Source organism: Nannobrachium achirus (assembly GCF_963921795.1).
Source record: "Nannobrachium achirus genome assembly, chromosome: 2".
Lineage (NCBI taxonomy): Eukaryota > Metazoa > Chordata > Actinopteri > Myctophiformes > Myctophidae > Nannobrachium > Nannobrachium achirus.
In genome coordinates this window covers 26,724,030-26,744,238 of record NC_137811.1, presented here as the reverse complement: position 1 = coordinate 26,744,238, position 20,209 = coordinate 26,724,030, and the positions used below count along the sequence as shown (strand labels likewise).

The 20,209-nt window shown below is 42.1% G+C and overlaps 1 protein-coding gene across 1 annotated transcript in view; it reads left to right on the top strand.

Annotated features, from left to right (window-relative positions):
• Positions 1-20,209, top strand: part of ascc3 (activating signal cointegrator 1 complex subunit 3) — a 296,191-nt gene that overhangs the window by 220,002 nt on the left and 55,980 nt on the right. Inside the window, exons 26-32 of the mRNA XM_080751624.1 lie at positions 2,040-2,260; positions 3,142-3,227; positions 3,746-3,912; positions 6,002-6,147; positions 9,078-9,198; positions 10,974-11,116; positions 19,091-19,228. Of these exons, the coding sequence (XP_080607750.1) occupies positions 2,040-2,260; positions 3,142-3,227; positions 3,746-3,912; positions 6,002-6,147; positions 9,078-9,198; positions 10,974-11,116; positions 19,091-19,228 (1,022 nt within the window). The remainder of the gene's footprint in view (positions 1-2,039; positions 2,261-3,141; positions 3,228-3,745; positions 3,913-6,001; positions 6,148-9,077; positions 9,199-10,973; positions 11,117-19,090; positions 19,229-20,209) is intronic.

Genomic DNA, 20,209 nt, shown 5'->3' with positions numbered 1-20,209 from the left:
TCGTCTAATCGCGATTATTTGACATAATCGCAAATATTTTATCATAATCGTCATAATCGTGAATGTTGAAAAATGTTCATACATTTACAAACATTTTCAGAAATAGTGGAAATAGCAGATCTACAAGCAGATCTACAAGCTCACAACGCGTTGCGATGTGACGCGTTGTGAGCCTGTAGATCGGCTATTTCCACTATCAATGTTATTTTTTTAAGTAGAAAGTTGTCAAATATGTCAGTAATTTCTTTGAATAAGTAAGTTATGTGTCACATCTGCCATGTACAACTTCAAAGCCTAAAAGCCAAACAGAAATGTAATTATCAACGACAAAAACACAATTAAATCGTTAATCGCAATTATTTGAGTGACAATTAATCGTCATGTAAAATGTCATATCGTGACAGCCCCACACACACACCTCTCACACACACACACACACACACACACACACACACACACACACACACACACACACACACACACACACACACACACACAACATACACCTGTTGGGTGGAAGCCTGTTAATGTCCTTCTCTTTGGAGCTTGTGGATCTGCTATTTTTGAATTTGAATCCTGAAAGGTAACATGTTTGGACATTATGAGGTTTCTACCCCGACAGAGACGATATACTATACAGTATTGTTATTTATAACAGAGACGTGTTGGCGTCCTGTAATGGATACATATTATGCAGAGAAGACATGCACCCTGACATTTCTCAGGGCATTCTCTATCCAAGGGAAGCGTGACATGGACTCACAGGCTCATTTAAATACACCCTAATCATGGTCCATACAGGAATGCGCTTGAATTCTGAATAAAGCCGTGGGAGTCGCCTGAATCTGATGGTGTTGATTGATTGATAGATGGTGTTTCCCAAAGAATGGGTCTCTCTCTCTCTCTCTCTCTCTCTCTCTCTCTCTCTTTAGACTTTTTTTTTCACATTTCCCATATTTTTTATTCTTATTTAAAAAGGTTTTAAATATATTAAAATCGACATTTCTGACATTTATCGACAATATTCTATTGTTATTATTATTTTCAAAACTATTTCAGAATGTTAAAAAACACGAATAAAATAATTAAAAGAACTGGAAAGAAATGGTACAATTAGCAAATCTACAAGCTCGTATCTTGTCTCTTAGTGCCGCACAATGAGCTGCTATTTTTGAAAAATAGCAGCTAACATAGCACCTAACATTTTAAACTCAAATCGTTGCTTCTGGGGGTCCCTGGAACAAAATATTTTGAGATGGGGATCCGCGGCCATGAAAAGGTTTTTTTCAAAAAGCTGATCTAGAAGACATTTGTAGTAACGGCCTCAGGTCTTACTGGCTTAGGTCGTTGATTCATTATGTATTTCTGTACTTTTGGGTCACCAAAAATATCTTGTGTGGTCTGGAGCTGGAAAAAAGTTTGACAACTCCCTAGCTGCAGTAGATAATCTCTCAAATACCTGGAACGCGCCCGCGTCGCGTTAGATTTGAACCACTTTAACCATTATTTTTATGCTTTAACTATTGAAAAATAGCAGATATACAAGCTCACAGTGCGGCACCGAGTGCCGCGCTGCGAGCTTGTAGATCTGCTATTTTTTGAAAAATCGTGAAAATGTGTGCAAGTCTTTGAATATCTTTGACCCGATCTTTGACCCGACTTCTAAATCCTTCCTCTAAATCAGTGGTTCTCAAACTTTTTCATGTCAAGGACACCCAAAATTACATGTATTCGGCCGCAGACCCCCATCTCAAAATATGTTGTCCCAGGGACCCCCCCAGAAGCAAATATTTGAGTTAACAAATGTTCGCTTTTAAATAGATATATTCAAAGACTTGCAAAGAAAAATCATGATTTTTCAAAAAATAGCAGATCTACAAGCTCGCAGCGCGGCACTCGGTGCCGCGCTGTGAGCTTGTATATCTGCTATTTTTCAATAGTTAAAGCAGTCAATAATCCTAGGCCTAAATGGGTTATACTGACAGAGTTGCAGAGCAGGCCAGGTGCCTGAATCCGGTTGTGTTTTCCCCCCCACCCAGAGCTGCTGGACCTGCAGCCGCTGCCCATCACAGCCCTGGGCAACAGGGAGTACGAGAGCCTGTACAAGTTCACCCACTTCAACCCCATCCAGACGCAGATCTTCCACACGCTCTACCACACCGACACCAACGTCCTGCTGGGGGCGCCAACGGGCTCCGGCAAAACCATCGCTGCAGAGATGGCCATGTTCCGTGTGTTCAATGAGTATCCAACGTCCAAGGTCTGTGTGTGTGTGTGTGGGGGGGGGGCGTGTGTGTGTGTGTGTGTGTGCGTGTGCGTGTGTGTGTGTGCATGTGAACAGGCAAAAGCAGATATTTGGGACCCCAGAAATATACTGTACTTTGTAGTATGTGTGTGTGTATGTGTATGTCGTCGCTGTCGGGTGAAAACCTTGTATGTCCAAAACCATTCGTTTTGCATTTTTCATTTTAAAAATGATTTAAACTAGTGAAAACAGCCGATCTACAAGCACACAACGCCTCGCGCTGCGAGGCTTTGTGTGCTTGTAGATCTGCTGTTTTCACTACTTTTGTGCGACGGCCTTGTACGATGAAGCAGGGCTTTACTTTGCGAAAGAACATACAAATTTGAAACTTGGAGATACGAGGTTTTCACCCGACAACGACGATATATACAAGCACTGACTGTATACTAGTAGTGTCTACACCAGTGGTTCTCACCAGCGGTCCTTGAGGGGGTTTCAGGTGGCCAGTTTAATTTCACTATTATTTCACCGGCTACTAGACGTTGTACCAATGGTAATAATGATGATAATAATATAATAATACTAACTATTCAGATCATAGATTTCACTCTTCACACTGTTATCTCCTGTCAGATGCGGGTCCACGGCCTACTGCATATTTTTTCATGAACATAAGCAACAAGGTCTACACATACACGTGTATCTCTGGGGGAATATTTCTCTCTGCTTGTGTTATTACTACTCATATACTTTTTTAGTGTTTTCGTACCTCGTTTAGTTCATTGGGAGCACGTTGAGCTGCAGTCTACTACTGCATTTACTGTAAAGGTGTTAAAGTCTGGTGGTTATTCTTGGTGTTTGTAACGTCGGTGCCGTTGTGATCCCTCTGTCGTCAGGTGGTGTACATCGCCCCACTGAAGGCCCTGGTCAGAGAGAGGATTGAGGACTGGAAGGTCAGAATAGAGGAGAAACTGGGAAAGAAGTGAGTGTGATGAAATCAAAAGAGGAATTGATGATGATTTGACATATTGTGATTTTTTTATTATATTTATTATATCTGTATTTATTCTGCCTTTATTGATAGTTTTTTACTTTTGTAAATCTTTTGAAATAACAAAATATTGGGAATTCTTTCCCATAGAAATTGGCCCACTCGGGGCGCCCGCTGGCCTACTGGTCCAGGCGCATACCACATAAGGGATTGCCACATAGGCATGGATGCCTGACGGCGTCGCCGGTTCGATTCCCGATCCGGACGACTTTTGCCGCCTGTCTCTCCCCATCTCTCCTCCCATTATTTCCTGTCAGTCTACTGTTGCATAAAAAGCCCAAAAGAAAAATCTTTAAAAAAAAAAAAGGAAATTGGTCCACAACCCAAATATGGGTCCCGAGTCCCACTGTTTTGGGAAACAATGATATAGATTGCAATAAAGATCTGCTTTGTGTTACACCGGGGCCTCATTGACACCCAACACTCTCTCCCTGACTCCCTCCCTCCAGGGTGGTGGAGCTGACGGGTGACGTGACCCCCGACGTGAGGGCCATCGCTCAGGCTGACCTGATCGTCACCACGCCAGAGAAGTGGGACGGGGTGAGCCGCAGCTGGCAGAACCGCAGCTACGTCCAGAAGGTGGCCATCCTCATCATAGACGAGATCCACCTGCTCGGTGAGTCTCCCCCAAATGACTCGCCGCTGGAACCCAGTTTATAACCAGTCACCAAAACTATCTGACTACCAGTGATGGAAGAAATATAGGCTACTCAAGTTTTACTGTAAAAGTACTGCAACGTAGAAATACTCTGTTAGTACGAGTAGAAGTCCCGTATTCAAAATGTACTTGATTAAAAGTACAAAAGTATCAGCATCGAAATATACTTTAAAGTACCAAAAGTAAAAGTATGCATTATGCAGAATGTTCTATTTCACAAGTTCAAAGATGTATAAAAAAAAAAGAAAATCATTAAGAAAATGGCGATCTACAAGCTCACAATTAATCGCATTGCGATGCTTTGTGAGCTTGTAGATTTGCAATTTTCAAATGGCCGAAATATATATATGTTTGAAGTGGTTAGTGTGTTTTGTAATAATAATCAAAATCTACAAAGTAAAAATTGTATATTCTGAAGAAAGTAAAAATACCTCAAAATTAGTATGCACACAGTACAGTACTTGAGTACATATACTTGGTTACTTTACTGCACTGCTGACAACGCTTGAGGGATAATGGTTGATTAATAGCAGCTAATTCTGATGATTAGTTAATTAACTAACATCTTCAGACATTAATTCACTTTAACTCATTCCCTGCCAGGCCCGATAGTCCCGAGATTATTCCAATGTCTTTCCCCGCCAGGCCCGATAGTCCCGAGAATTAAAAAAAAAAAAAAAAAAAAAATCAATTTTTTTTTTTTTTTTTTTTTAATTTTGACCCCAAAAAATGGAGTAGGCATGATAGCAATCGCGAAATTTCATGTTTAACCCCCATAGCAACCCCATCTTTCAAGCATGGCAGCCATTTTGGCAGCCATCTTTGTTAAACATAGTGGCTGTTATCTCAGGAATGCCTGAACGGATTTCCATTCGGATTTTTTTGTTTGAAAGCTGTGAGCAAGGTGGACACACGTGGTGCATTATCTAGGCATGGGTGTGCATGATCCGTGCACACCCAATTACATGGAAGTCTATGGAGACGAATGGCAGGTGGGAGTACGGAGGTATGTTAAAATGGCGGTCAATGTGTTAAGTAATGTCTTATTTATAGCATCTTTGCTGCCCTGTTAACTTGAGTTATTCACAAGTTTGTTTTTGTTGAATAAACAGAAAGATTAATAAACTACAACAACAAATATAAACATGAATAGAACAATAATAATAAATGAAAAATAACAAATGAAAATACTTAACTTGTTTAGTAGTACATCTGCTGTAGAAGATGTCATTCTGGGGTTAATTCAACCGTGGAAGCTGTGGGTGACCGAGATGAACATTTATGAAAACTCCAGACAAAACCAGGACTTGTTACGGTAGATTTAAGCATTCGCCAAGAGTTCTGCCTCTCCGAGTTTCCGCAGCTTTGTCAGCAAATAATCTTCTCCCTATCTCTCTTATTCCTGCCCAGACTAATAACGATAATAGATTTGAATGCACATCAGCTATTCGCAACTAGCAACAAACCCAGAGCAGAAGTCATCTAGAGCAGTGGTTCTCAACCTGTGGGTCGGGACCCCCAGAGGGGTCCCCAAATTATTTTGGGGGGGGGTCCCCAGATGTTTAGCTAAATGTTAACATTATTTTCTCACTCAATAGTAAACATACCAACATACAGTATAAGTGTATACGGGGTATCTGCACATTTATAAACTGACAATTTAGCGACTTCAAAGACCTTTTTAGTACCTCTGGTCAAACATTAGTCAAATTGTCAAATATATAGAGGCAGAAATTGTGAAAATAGCAGATCTACATGTTCACAACGCCTCGCGTTGCGAGGCGTTGTGAACATGTAGATCGGCTATTTTCACAATGGTATAGATAGAGTCAAACTAAATGCAATGCCAACTCCTACAATTCCAAGTACTTGTGCAGGGTGTGGGGGTCCCCAGTTAAAATATGAATATTCTGGGGGTCTCGGCCTGAAAAGGTTGAGAACCACTGATCTAGAGTTGCAGCTGTTCCCTTTGCAGTGTGTCAAGCATTCCACTGACACAGCCCGTATAGAAACCCTGTGACAAGGCGTTTTTTCTGTCTTCTTCCAGGGGAGGACCGGGGTCCAGTCCTGGAGGTCATAGTGTCCAGAACCAACTTCATCTCCTCCCACACCTCCAGGAGCGTGCGCGTGGTCGGTCTCTCCACCGCTCTGGCCAACGCACGAGACCTGGCTGACTGGCTGGGGATCAAACAGGTCAGGTCTACACAGTGAGCCCCACACAGGAGCGTTCATACCTAGGTTATAATAGTTTTGGATTTTTCCATTAGTTTTTATTTTTATTAGTTTTGAGGTTTTGTTTTCAATTACAGTTTAGTTTTAATTCGTTTTTAAAGTGAGGTTGCTAGTTTCGTTTCGTTTTTATTTTTTGAAAATGCTTAGTTTTAGTTTAGTTTTTATTAGTTTTAGTGTTAGTTTTAGTCTTTTACCTAATATGGGGTATTTGTCAGAGGTGAGATTAAAAAAGCTCCGGAAAAAGTATTGTCTAATAAAGAAAATCAACAAAACATCATATTGTTGAGAGTGGCAGGAATGTTGAGACATACAACTTCTCTCTTTGACCTCACCAACTGGTGTTTTTAATTTTTTATTTCCACGAAAGACAAAAGACGAAAACTAAGGAGATTTTCTCTATAATTTTAGTTTATTTTAGTTAGTTTTGTAAACACACAATACCGTTTCAGTTAGTTTTCGTTTTTTTAAAAAGCTTAGTTTTTATTTTTATTTCAGTTAACTAAAATGTTTTTCCATTCTAGTTTTCGTTTTTTAGTTACAGTAGTTTTCGTTTACTATAATAACCAGTTCTCTCTGGGCCCTTTTCCACCGAAAGAACTTTGGGTTCAGTTATAGATTCTTGGAACCTTGGAGCTTTTTACAGAACCGGACGCGAACCGGCTTGCATTTCCACCAGTTTTAAGCAGAACCATTCATTGTTATTGGGGGCAGCAACTAAATGTTTAGAGGGGTTCGATTCCAAGCCTGGCCAGCAATGTGTTGTGTTGAAGTGTCCATTTTACATAGGGAAATTGAATTGTCATTGGCAGATACAGTTTCCCTTTACTTTTCAATGTTTTGATGCAGAATTTTTACTTGCTTTTGTTTATATCGCATTTGCATCTTCCAAACAGTAGGATATATACACGCCCACTTTGGTTCCCAGTTCAGGGCAAGAAAAAACAAGTATTTTTTTGGTTCCAGTTCCGAACCAACTCCTTCCTAGAGATGCAACAAAATAGCATCAAATGGGGTTCCGTAGCCTAAAGAATATAAAACTGTGAATCCTTGAAATGATTATACAGTAAGTTGAGAGAATCACTGCTCAATGTCATAACACTAGTTTCCCCCTGATAGAGACAACATGTTGTGTTGAAACCAAATCTACCTCTCACCTTTTGACCCTCTCTGTCTCCTGGATCTGATGGAAAGTTCATCTTGACTCTGTAAGCTGCCTCGTTGTCTAGGATAGTATTATCCGGGCTTGTGTGCTGATGGCATTGCTGCCACAAACCCAACCAGAAAAACCCACCCAACATCTTGTTTTTGTGTTATAGCTCTGTGTTTTCACGGTTCATTTCGCCGCTTCCCCCTTTCATATTAGTTACAAATGTATATAATAATAGTTATTAACCCATTTAGGCCTAGGATTATTGACTGCTATTAACTATTGAAAAATAGCAGCTGCGAGCTTGTAGATCTGCTATTTTGGAAAAAATCGTGAAAATTTGAATTTTGACCCGATTCTATAAGTGTCTTTTGAATCCTTCTAAGGTTTTTGGAAAAACCTATGTTTCTATGTCAGCAATCTGGCTAGCCATCGTCAAAGAAAAGGTCCTTTTCACTTAACTGGAGCTCAGTTAGTCTGTTCTTGAGAGACTACTATGTCAGTGGTTCTCAAACCTTTTCATGTGAGGGACCCCCAAAATGATATGTATTTGGCCATGGACCCCCATCTCAAAATATTTAGTTCCAGGGACCCCCCAGAAGCAAAATTTGAGTTACAAACGTTCACTTTGAAAATACATATATTCAAAGATTTGCACACTTCTTCACGACTTTTTCAAAAATAGCAGATCTACAAGCTCGCAGCGCGGCACTCAGTGCCGCGCTGTGAGCTTGTATATCTGCTATTTTTCACTGGTTAAAGCATTCAATAATTCTAGGCCTAAATGGGTTAAGAAAAACAAAGGTTCCAGGCCATTGGGCCAAAGATGTCGTAGTTTATCTTCGTATAATCGCCTGTACGGAGTCTTGTTTCCGAGGGTGCCACGCTTGAGTTGCTCTCATAATCATCAGGAATCAGTGTATAGAGCCGTGGATGAGATGACTTGGCCCAGCCAGCTACAGCAGTAGCAGAGAACATTCACAATGATAACAGGGGCGCCTCGGTTAAGTGCAAAAACCCTGACCAAAAAATCTCCCCACTTTGTAGTCGCTTTCCTCATTCGCCGCAACCATTATAATGTCAATTTAGGGCATTGTTCGTAGGGATTAATTGTACTTTTACCCTCATCACAGTGAGGTTTTACAGAGCGTCTCGCCTCAGCCCTTGGATTTGATCCCATGCCACAGTTCTCATTGCTACAGGTCGGGTCTAGGGGAGGGGAGGGTTGTGTAAATGTTTTATAACTGTTGCAGATGATGAGCAGCCTGTCCCTGGTTTGGCCTGGCAGACAGATTGGCTCTGTTCATCCATAAATCTGTGCTGGCCGGCTGGTCGACTGGCTGGCTAGCTGCTGTTTAGACCGGGCCACTGTGTGCGTTTGGTTGCCCAATCCATTATCCAGGCCTTTAGATTATGTGTACGCACGCACCGGGGCCTCGCCACACCGCGCCACGCTGGAGATATAGAACAGGGCAGAAGACAACAGTCTTGCCTCGCTGCTTTGGGCTGCACTTCAGAGAGAGGGAGCACACACACGCACTCACTCACATGCACGCACGCACAAACAGACACACACACACACGCGCGCGCAAACACACAGGGACAATGACAGACAGCTCTCATTATAGCCAGATGGGCCTCCCCATTGCCAGCTGCTCACATTAGCTCTCTGACATTCTCTCTCTGTCTTTCTCCCTCTCTCTCTCTCTTTCATTGGTCATTTCTCTCACTCTCTCCGTAACAGGTGGGCTTGTTTAATTTCCGTCCTTCTGTGCGTCCCGTGCCCCTCGAGGTTCACATCAACGGCTTCCCAGGACAGCACTACTGCCCCCGCATGGCCAGCATGAACAAGCCCACCTACCAAGGTACGCACCACACATAACGCTAAACCCACCATGACAATTGCCATCATCGGTTTACCAAAAAATCCCATTCCCATTTACACTCACATACTGTACGCACATGTGCACGCACACACACACACACACACACACACACACACACACACACACACACACACACACACACACACACACACAGGAGAAGAGTTTGTTGTACAGGTGCCCACTGGCCTTGCAGTCCAGGCACATACCACATAGGCTCTAATGCCTGACAGCGCGTCGCAGGTTCGAGTCCCATTGATTCCCCACAACCTTTGCTGCGTGTCTCCCTGTGTCTCTCTCCCTCTTTCCTGTCTATCTTCACTTGATCTATCAATAAAGGCAGAAAAGCCAAAATATCCTATATACTAGTCCTTTGCCCGGGGGTGTGCGATGAGGGATTGAATGTAGGAGTCTCAGATGTAATGTTGAAGAACCCAGACCGGTGCCCATTGGGAATAGTCACCATCGATGTCCAATTGTTCAATACTCTGTGTATCCGTCTTTCTTGCTGGCACTCTTTTATGCCCATATATAGTGTTCCGTGTCCAGGTCAGTCTGTGATGTCATCTCCAAATTTGGGCACAGTAGTGTTGTCAGTCAGTAATGTCAGTTGGGCTTTGTTGATGTCAGTTGGGCATTGTTACCATGGTGGCGACACTGTTTAGTATCAGTGATGTGAGCATGCAGACAGACGGTCGGACGGTCGGACGGCGGACAGACATTCGGGAAATTTATAGTTAGATATAAAAGAAAAATATTTTGTTGTACATAGTTAAAATTACCAGTACTAGGGCAATGCCTGTTTTGGTGGAGTTGACTCCATTCGGAAATAGGGATGGGACGATATGAAAATTTCATGTCACGATTATTGTGAGAAAAGAAATCACGATTTATGATATTATCACGATAATCAAAATCCATTAACCTGGGGCGGAACATTTACCAAAAAATAGCCGATCTACAAGCTCGTAGATCGGCTATTTTTTGGCAAAGACATCAGTGAAAAAAAGACTGTATCAAGTATGAAGTATCAAGTTATAAGTACCTTTTACCAATTATAGTGGTACCGGATATGCAGCTCAACAAATAAAGGGTGAATTGATCCCAGTGCATGACGGAGGACGATATCACGATGAATTAAATATCCACGATACGATTATCGTGAGTGTTTTTTTTATCACAATAAACGATATTATCGCGTATCGTCCCATTCCTATTCGGAACATGAGAACCACTCATCTGATCAACATCACACTGCCACTGCACTTCCTTGGATGGGTCGTCCTCAGCGACACCCCGGCCAAGAGTGAAATCAATCAGATGAACCACCGGTTCCCCAGATATACTGTAGAAAAGACATGAATACATTAATTTCGTCTGTCGGGTGGAAACCTCATTATATCCGAAACCTTTCAGAATTCAAATTCAAAAGCATCAAAAATAGCAGATCAACAAGCTCGAAACTCCAACTGGCAGTTTTGCTATTTTTGTTACTTTTTCGTGACACTGTACCATGATCAAGTAGGGCATTCTTTTACACACCAACAAAAACACACACACACACACACACACACACACACACACACACACACACACACACACACACACACACACAAAGAGTTTGAATATGGAGATAATAGATTTTTGCCCGGTAACAACGACATATATACACAGATTCCTGGGACTTAAAAATAGATCTATGAACTAGTAGATCTATGAACTAATGAACATCCATTTTCCATCACTTCCCCATGTAGCGATCCGCAGCCACTCTCCGGCCAAACCCGTGCTGATCTTCGTGTCCTCGCGGCGCCAGACGCGCCTGACGGCGCTGGACCTGATCGCCTACCTGGCCTCCGAAGGCGACCCAAAACAGTGGCTGCACCAGGACGAGCGAGAGGTACGGAACAACAGGCGGCACCAACTCTCACCAGCCGTGATCCTATAAGCAATCAATGACACTAGGATCAATTAAACCCATTTAGGCAGTGAAAAATAGCAGATATACAAGCTCACAGCGCGGCACCGAGTGCCGCGCTGCGAGCTTGTATATCTGCTATTTTTGAAAAAGTCGTGAAAATGTGTGCAAATCTTTGAATATATGTATTTTCAAAGCGAACGTTTGTAACTAACATTTTGCTTCTGGGGGGTCCCTGGAACTAAATATTTTGAGATGGGGGTCCGTGGCCAAATAAATATCATTTTGGAGGTCCTTCACATGAAAAGGTTTGAGAACCACTGACATAGCAGTCTCTCAAGAACAGACTAACTGAGCTCCATTCAAGTGAAAAGGACCTTTTCTTTGACGATGGCTGGCCAGATTGCTGACATAGAAACATAGGTTTTTCAAAAAACATGTCTTTTTCAAAAGACACTTATAGAATCGGGTCAAAATTCTAATTTTCACGATTTTTCAAAAATAGCAGATCTACAAGCTCGCAGCGCGGCACCCGATGCCGCGCTGTGAGCTTGTATATCTGCTATTTTTCAATAGTTAAAGCATAAAATAATGATACACAATAATGTGTACCCGTTCTGAATGTTAAAGAGTGGTGCCCTGTTGGCAACACTACTGCTTACATTTATAAATATGTTCAATTTATAAAATAGAAGATCTACAAGCTCACAAGGCGCTCTCGTCCACGGTGCGTTATGGGCTTGTAGGGCTTGTAGATGTCCATCTTCGGCATGTCACACCATGGTACCGCAAAGTATAAATCAACCTTTACACCCACCCACCCACCCACGCAGACATACATGCTGTGGTCCCAAGCAATGATTTTTGCAAGGAGAGAGGGAGATGAGATGCAACCAACAATAACTCACTCATCATCAAAACTGGTCCTAAACCGGTGATGATACGGGAATGAGATAAAAATCCACAAATAACTCAACACCAAGTCTTGGCCAAATCAGTGGATGATATTAGGAAGAAATGGACGCATAATTGAATACAAATGCTTTACATAATCATGTACAGCGTACAGTAAGTTAACGTTAAATCAGCAGGTGCTGGACACCGGATGATGCTTCCGTGAACATTTATTGTTTTACTTAAAAAAAAAATAAAAGGGACATTTCAAGCAACAAACCCGTCAGAGCATATCTTCGTGATAATACAATAAATGTCCATGAGTGATTTATCCAGTGTGCGGACTCTATTTCTCCTGTTTTGAATAATACTACACCACCAGCTCAGAAACTTACACTCCAAACCCCAGTAATTGTGCAGGAAGAGTAAGGTAAACTATTACTCTTGACACTTCGCTCCACAATATCTCATATTAAACAGGCACCTCCATTAGCAGCTCTACATGTGAGAGAACTGAAAGCACCACTTATACGCTCATGACACTCATATAGCAGCTAACTAATGCATTCATGACACTCATATAGCAGCTAACTAATGCATTCATGACACTCATATACTGTAGCAGCTAACTAATGCATTCATTCATGGAGAGAAAACAAAGGAACAGGGCAAAGCGAGAGCGATCGGCACAGCGGCCTGGCTCCCTGGTTACCTCAACCGTTTATCGTGGCAACAGGTTCACCGTTCCATACGGAACTGCTAAAGCAGTGCTTTATGGGCACCGCCCGACTCCAGCTACCCGCCATATAATTATCTATTAATCCCAAAGTGTTATATATCAACACGCTCTCTCTGTTCTCCCGCTGCATCCTCCATTATGTAGAGACAAGATGAGAACTTGGCTGATAGTAAATGTAGGTGTAGATCTGCCACAGAAGAATTAACGTCACGGTAATATGTCAGACGTCTCTATATGGAATTAGAAGGTGAGGCTTCCAGCTGTAAGGATCATAGCAGCAGGTACAGTACCGCTGTGGTTGCAGTGGATCATATTGCAATACTATCTGTAAGTGGTAAATGGTGCATTTATATAGCACCTTAATACAAGTCGCTTTACACTGATTGTGCATTACATTCAACCATTTACACACGCATTCATACACCGATGGCGGAAGAAACCATGCAAGGCTCCAACCTGCTCATCAGGAGCAATTAGGGGTTCAGTGTCTTGCTCAAGGACACTTCAACACTAAATCTGGGGGAACCAGGGATCAGGGATCAAACTGGGGACCACTGCCACCCCTGTAAATACACTCTAGTCAGTGCAATATATTGATGATACTGTGCCTCATTGATGAAACTGTGAGTGTAGCCCTGCTCTGATAAGGACCAATGCCATGACGTGTGTGCACTGTGCAGCCTTGATTTGCCTTCATACACAGGTGTATCAAGTGATGATATGTCATGTACTGTATATTGGATGCACAAGCCTTTGTGAATCATTTGCGTCGATCAATGCCCCGTTTAGCACCAAGACACACACAGAAGGGTCGTGTGCTGTGCAACACTAATTAAAGCCTAATTATACAAGGTATTATGATGGTGTCACTTGTCAAGAACAGGTCTGAAAGCTGACGACACTTTGCATCAAAACCAAATTCGAAGGAAGAATGATGAGTCAGCCTGTCTCGTGGAAGCGCTTGCAGGAGCGCCTTAAGATCAAACATGATGGTAAACATCTCGTCTCGTGAATGAGGCCCATTGCCTTTCAATGCTACTGCACCACACCGGCTTATGAGGCCATTTAGGCAGGATGCCAGGAATCTGATTCTGAACACCAACCAAGTCTTGAATATGTATCGGGTCCAAAAGTACATAATCTGAGTAAACTTCCTGACCTCTACTCCGTTTTTACACCTCAACGTCGTGCGGATGGCCTCCTCTTTTACGTTATGATTTTTCTAATCGTGTCATTTCTTTCTGCTTCTCCTTCTCATCTCCCTCCTCCTCCCTTAAGTCCAGTTGTGCTGATGTTCCACTGTCTCTCCTCCTTAAGCAGCGGTTTTATTATAATTACAGAGGGAATTCAAACCCCCAACTTCTGCGAGGAAAAGCCTGTGTCATCTTCCATTATATTGTCTCCGCATACCTTAGGATCATTTCAAGATGTGAGCAAACGGCTCCTTTGGGCTCGGATTTCAAAAGTATGCTAATATTATTACAACACTCAATTACCCAGGACTGATAAAGCATGGTCTGTAATTACCGCAGCATGTGAGTGCGCACACACTCACTCACACAAGCACACGCCATCACTCACAGGCACGCACGCACGCACGCACGCACACACACACACACACACGCACACACAGCTATAAACAGTTCAGAAATGAGGAGGAAATGTATCAAGTGAATTATTCTCTCGGAATTAGATTGTTCTGCCACATATATTAACGGACGTTTACCGTGTGTGTGTGTGTGTGTGTGTGTGTGTGTGTGTGTGTGTGTGTGTGTGTGTGTGTGTGTGTGTGTGTGTGTACATGTGCATGCCCGCTGAAAGTGTGTGTGAGAAAGAGGCGAGGGGGGGGGGGGGGGGGGGTTGCATTTTTACGAGCTTGGGTCTGATGTCAGGGCTCTATATTTCCTTCCTAGCGGTGTGAAAGGCGACTGGCCCCATAAAACATGTTAACGTCCAACCTTTTTATGACGCCAGCCCCCAAACTGTGACTTTTTTAAAAGGCCCCCAATTTGAGGAATTACATGTCGGACACACGTCGGACACATCAATACCTCCGCTTCTCACCAGGCTGACTGGGGGCCGAGGGACTCGCTCTGGGCCTATGTCAAACCTCTCTTCAGTGTCGATGTGCCGAGTGTCGTTTTTGCGTTATAACGTTAACAATACAATATCTCGATATTTTCCCAAGCTGTATCACGATATACGATTTTATCACGATTCTTTTTCACGTTGGTTTTTATGGTTATTTTTCAAGTTACTTGACAAAAACTAGACTCTCTGGGTTCCTTTTGGGAGGTCTAAATTGAACTTTACAAGTATGTAACTCTGACAGTATACAAAAGAAACCAAATGGACCCTTACGGGTCCATTTGGTTTCATGTGTATACTGTCAGAGTTAAGTGGAGACCTTGACATTTTAAAGTTTGAGAACTACTGATTTAGAACCAAATGCAGGTTTAAATTGAATTCTGCAATGAATCTCTGTATTAACGATTAAACAGGATTTTTTACAAGGCTCCGTCAATTGTATCACGATATATACGATACCTCTGAAAAGGCATATCGTGGAGACATTGTATCGTCTCAACGATAATTATCACCATATCGCCCAGCCCTACTGTCAGGTGGAAACCTCAGGATTCAAATTCAAAAACAGAAAAAAGTTGAAGATCGACAAGCTTGGCACGTTTCCAGCTTGCAGATTTGCTACTTGTGATGCTTCTGTGTGAGCCTGTAGTATCATCAAGTAGGGCGTTAATCTGCAAACAAAAACAAAAACACAAAAAGTTAGAATATTATGGAGATATGAGGTTTCTGCCTGACAACAACAATGATATGCGCGTGCGCGTGTGTATGAGAGTCAATGCTGGATCACGTACTGTATTTTCAGGAAGGAATGCCTATCTCTGTCTTAAAAAAATATATTGTCTCTCGGGTGGAAACCTCATATTTCCAAAACTGTTACCTTTCGGGATGCAAATTCAAAAGCGTCAAAAGTAGATAGTAGAAGTAGATCTTGCGGATCTATCTTTTTTTTTAAATCATTTTTTTAAAATGTTATAATTAGTTTTCCTGTTCTTTTTTCACATTAACATCACCATTAAATCCTATTGTTTAGTATTACAATGCCATTGGCCACGATATTTGCATATAAATACCCCCCCACAGAGGCTGACATTCACACCACTTAAAGATCTCTGGAGTCCAGAGTCTTGACGAACAGCATCCCACTTTTTCACTGAAGCTATTCCTCACAAAAACACAAGTAAAATGCCTGTGATATTTTTTTTGGGTGATCATTAGAATGTATAGAGCATGTACATATGTTATTATTGTGAAAAATATCCCCAAAATGCAAATTAGAGCATGATTTATGGTTTATGATTTATGGCTATAAAACCTTACAAAAACATTATTATTTTTTTAAACATTACATTTTCCTCTGATTAGGACTCCTACAACACCATCAGATGTTTTATTTAATTTTTTAAAACTTTTGGCAAGTAGAAATTAATTCGGGTCTTGGGCAGGGTTGTTTAATTTACGAAAAAAACTCAAACGGAGATTGAGATAAGAGGTTTCTGCCCGACAGCGACGATATACTGTATGAATATACGCGCGCGCGCGTGTGTGTGTGTCTGTCTGTCTCGGTGTGTGTTCCAGTGATATATGCTGCTCCCCGCTGAGCCTCTGTACCGGGGCGTGTAGCAAACTAGAGTCCCTGCTGCTTGACTGACAGGCGGCTGGCGCGCGCTGCCTGGCGCCCAGCAGGGCGTCTCTCCCACTGCCCCATAACTTGTTCAGACCGGGAACGCATTGTTACTTTAACCACTGTTTTATGCTTTAACTATTGAAAAATAGCAGATATACAAGCTCACAGCGCGGCACCGAGTGCCGCGCTGCGAGCTTGTAGATCTGCTATTTTTGAAAAATCGTGAAAATTTGTCTTTGAATATTTTTGACCCGATTCTATAAATGCCTTCTTCTAAATCAGTGGTCCTCAATCTTTTTCATGTCAAGGACGGCCAAAATTAGATGCTTTAGATGTATGTGGCCGCGGACCCCCCATCTCAAAATATGTTGTTCCATCCAGGGACCTCAGAAGCAGAGATTTGAGTTACAGAAGTTTGCTTTGAAATATATATATATATTCAAAGATTTGCAATTATGTTCTATTCAAAGATTTGCAATTATGTTCTATTCAAAGATTTGCAATTATGTTCTATTCAAAGATTTGCAATTATGTTCTATTCAAAGATTTGCAATTATGTTCTATTCAAAGATTTGCAATTATGTTCTATTCAAAGATTTGCAATTATGTTCTATTCAAAGATTTGCAATTATGTTTCTATTCAAAGATTTGCAATTATGTTCTATTCAAAGATTTGCAATTATTTTCAAGATTTTTCAAAATAGCAGATCTACAAGCTCATAGCGCGGCACTCGGTGCCGCGCTATGAGCTTGTATATCTGCTATTTTTCAATAGCGAAAGTATATAATAATTCCAGGTCTTAATAGGATAACCAGACCTCCCCCTGGCCCCTGCTTGCATCTCTCTATTGCTTCCTCCCTCCCCCCCCCCCCGCCTCCTTTCCTTCCTCTCCTCCGCCACGGGTCTTCGCCCTTTACGCCGCCCCGTCCCCCCTTTTACGTCTTAATCGGCGGTGGAAAAGTTACTCGATTTTTTTTACGCAAGTAAAAAGTATCAGTACTGCAATGTAGAAAATACTCTGTTACAATTAAAAGCCCGGAATTCAATATTTTACTTAGCTTCGCATTGTGGCGCCATGTGAGCTTGTAGATTGGCTTGTTTCTGAGCATAGGGCATGCGTGGTTAAATGAAATAAAATGTAGTTTACAATTATGTGTGTGTTTGCTTGTTCTTACACAATTAAAATGTCGTATACAGTATATCAAAAACGTATGTTTTTATGTAATTGTTTGTGTATATACGTTAAACATTCTCAAAGCTGGCATCGCTCAGAGACTGTAGCTAAGCGATATAATTTGTCACAGTGTCATCTAGGCTTAACTGACTGTTGTTACTACAGCATGGCTCTGTCTGAGCCCTCCAGTAACCATGGTTCACACTTCATCCTCTAAACCAGAGTGTCCCAAACTAGAAGGTCCCCGCATTACTTTTAAAGAGGTGGTGCCATAGTTTTGTACTTTTTCTGTTTTTCATGTGTCTAGGAGGTTGAAAGTACTTCATTAGACCCCCTGGTGTGGTTTTTTATGAGAAATCGATGTATTCTCTTGGTATTTGTTTGTTTTCTCTTGGAGGCTGCCACCTTGTGGTCAAAAGTGTCAGTTAAAAAACACAGACACTAAGTATGTCACAGTATCAACTCCTCCCCTAATTACCATTCACCCAACACTGTGGGGTGTGGCTAACTTCAGCTGGGTCACCACCCACCATGACATCCATGCATACTTAATGAACTGGGGGTGTGGCCACATAAAAACCCAATTTTAACTTTCTGTATACTTCTTTGGAAAAAATCTTCCTCCTATTATAATCATAATACCTGATAATCATGTTTTAGAGGGGGGGGGGGGGGGGGGGGAATCATGGCTCCACCTCTTTAAATACCTAAAAATAATTATTACATTACTGCATCCAAAGTAATCAAACAAACTATACTAAACTATACTAAACTAGTAAAACATTGGCTAAATTGTCAAATAATATAAGAAAGAGGCAAAAGTCACAGCGCTCACAGCGCAAGGCGTAAATATTTTCACTATTGTAGATCAGCTATTTTAACAATAAGTGCCAGTGATTTCTCCTCCTGTTGGGCACCAGATTGAGTGTTGACGATGGTCTGAGGACCGAAACGTCCACTCTGTGTCACTTTATTTTCACCATGTCACTTTTTACACTTTTTTAAACAAAAGAAACGTTTGCATCCAAAGAGCCTCGATATTCATTTGTCAGTGTGTGCAAGCCCTATCTTGTTGTACAATATATCGTCACTGTCGGGCAGAAACCTCGTATCTCCCAAGTTTCACATTTGTATGTTTTTTTGCAAAGTAAAGCCCTGCTTCGTCATACAAGGCCTTCGCACAAAGGTAGTGAAAACAGCAGATCTACGAGCCCACAACGCCTCGCGGTGCGAGGCGTTGTGTGCTTGTAGATCGGCTGTTTTCACTAGTTTAAATAATTTTTAAAATGATAAATGCAAAACGAACGGTTTTGGACATACAAGGTGTCCACCCGACAACGACGATATGGAGTTTCATGCTGACCGCTTCGCACCTGTCTTCAGCCCTAGTAAAGCCTTGAGTCTAGAGTTCAAACCTTTCTATCTTTTGCTCCCAGATTGAGGCCATCATCGCTACGGTGAGGGATTCCAACCTGAAACTGACGCTGGCGTTTGGCATCGGCATGCACCACGCCGGGCTGCACGAGAGAGACAGGAGGACCGTGGAGGAGCTGTTTGTCAACAGCAAGATCCAGGTGCCAACACACACGCGCACGCACACGCACACACACACACACACACACACACACACACACACACACACACACACACACACACACACACACACACACAGTGTGTGTGTGCAGACTCATTCTCAGTTTTCCGTCACTATAGTGGCATAAAACTGAGCACAATAATCTGACGTAAATACTGTATATTTCCAAATATCTCCCGGAGGCAAATAGCTGCCGGGCACCAAATATCCGCCTGCGGTCTGACACCGCTTTCGAATGGATGTAAATACTGTAGGTATCTCAAATAACCGCCAGGCGCCAATTAACAGCTGGGGGTTCAAATCGATTTTGCAAATTAAACCGTATCCGTTTTTCACACGTAAGTAAAAGCAAAACTATAGGACATACATGGTAGAAAGAAATATGTGCTCTCTCTACTTCAACATCACAGTTCTGACAAACTCATCAAACAGAACGGAACTTAAATCTAATACACAAATACAAAAAAGCACCAATCACAAACATTCGACCAATGACAGACCAATCCACACAAGGCAGTTAAAACAGTACGCTGCTGCACATAGTTAACTACAGATTGCATACTGCTGCATATAATTTGGCATATGATCAAAGCAAAATCAGGCAAACAAGGTATATAAAGCACATTGTGACATAACTCCATGTTATGGCTCTTACAGCCGCAGTCTGAAAACTCACCTCTTCAGACTCTGAAGTCTCATCCCCTAGCTAGCACCCCAGATCCCTTATATCACGTCTATTTTGCTAGTTTCTAGTTATACTACTGTGTCGGATACGTGTTTACATATGCTACTGTATGTGTTATTTCACGTTCTATTTACATGACCATTTCCCTGTCATTCGTTGATCCATGCCACTTATTCCCTTCTTGCACTTGTAAGTCGCTCTGGATAAGAGTGTCTGCTAAATCAGGGGTTTTCAAAGTGGGTGACGGGGCACCATGGGGTGCCGCGACGGCAGTCC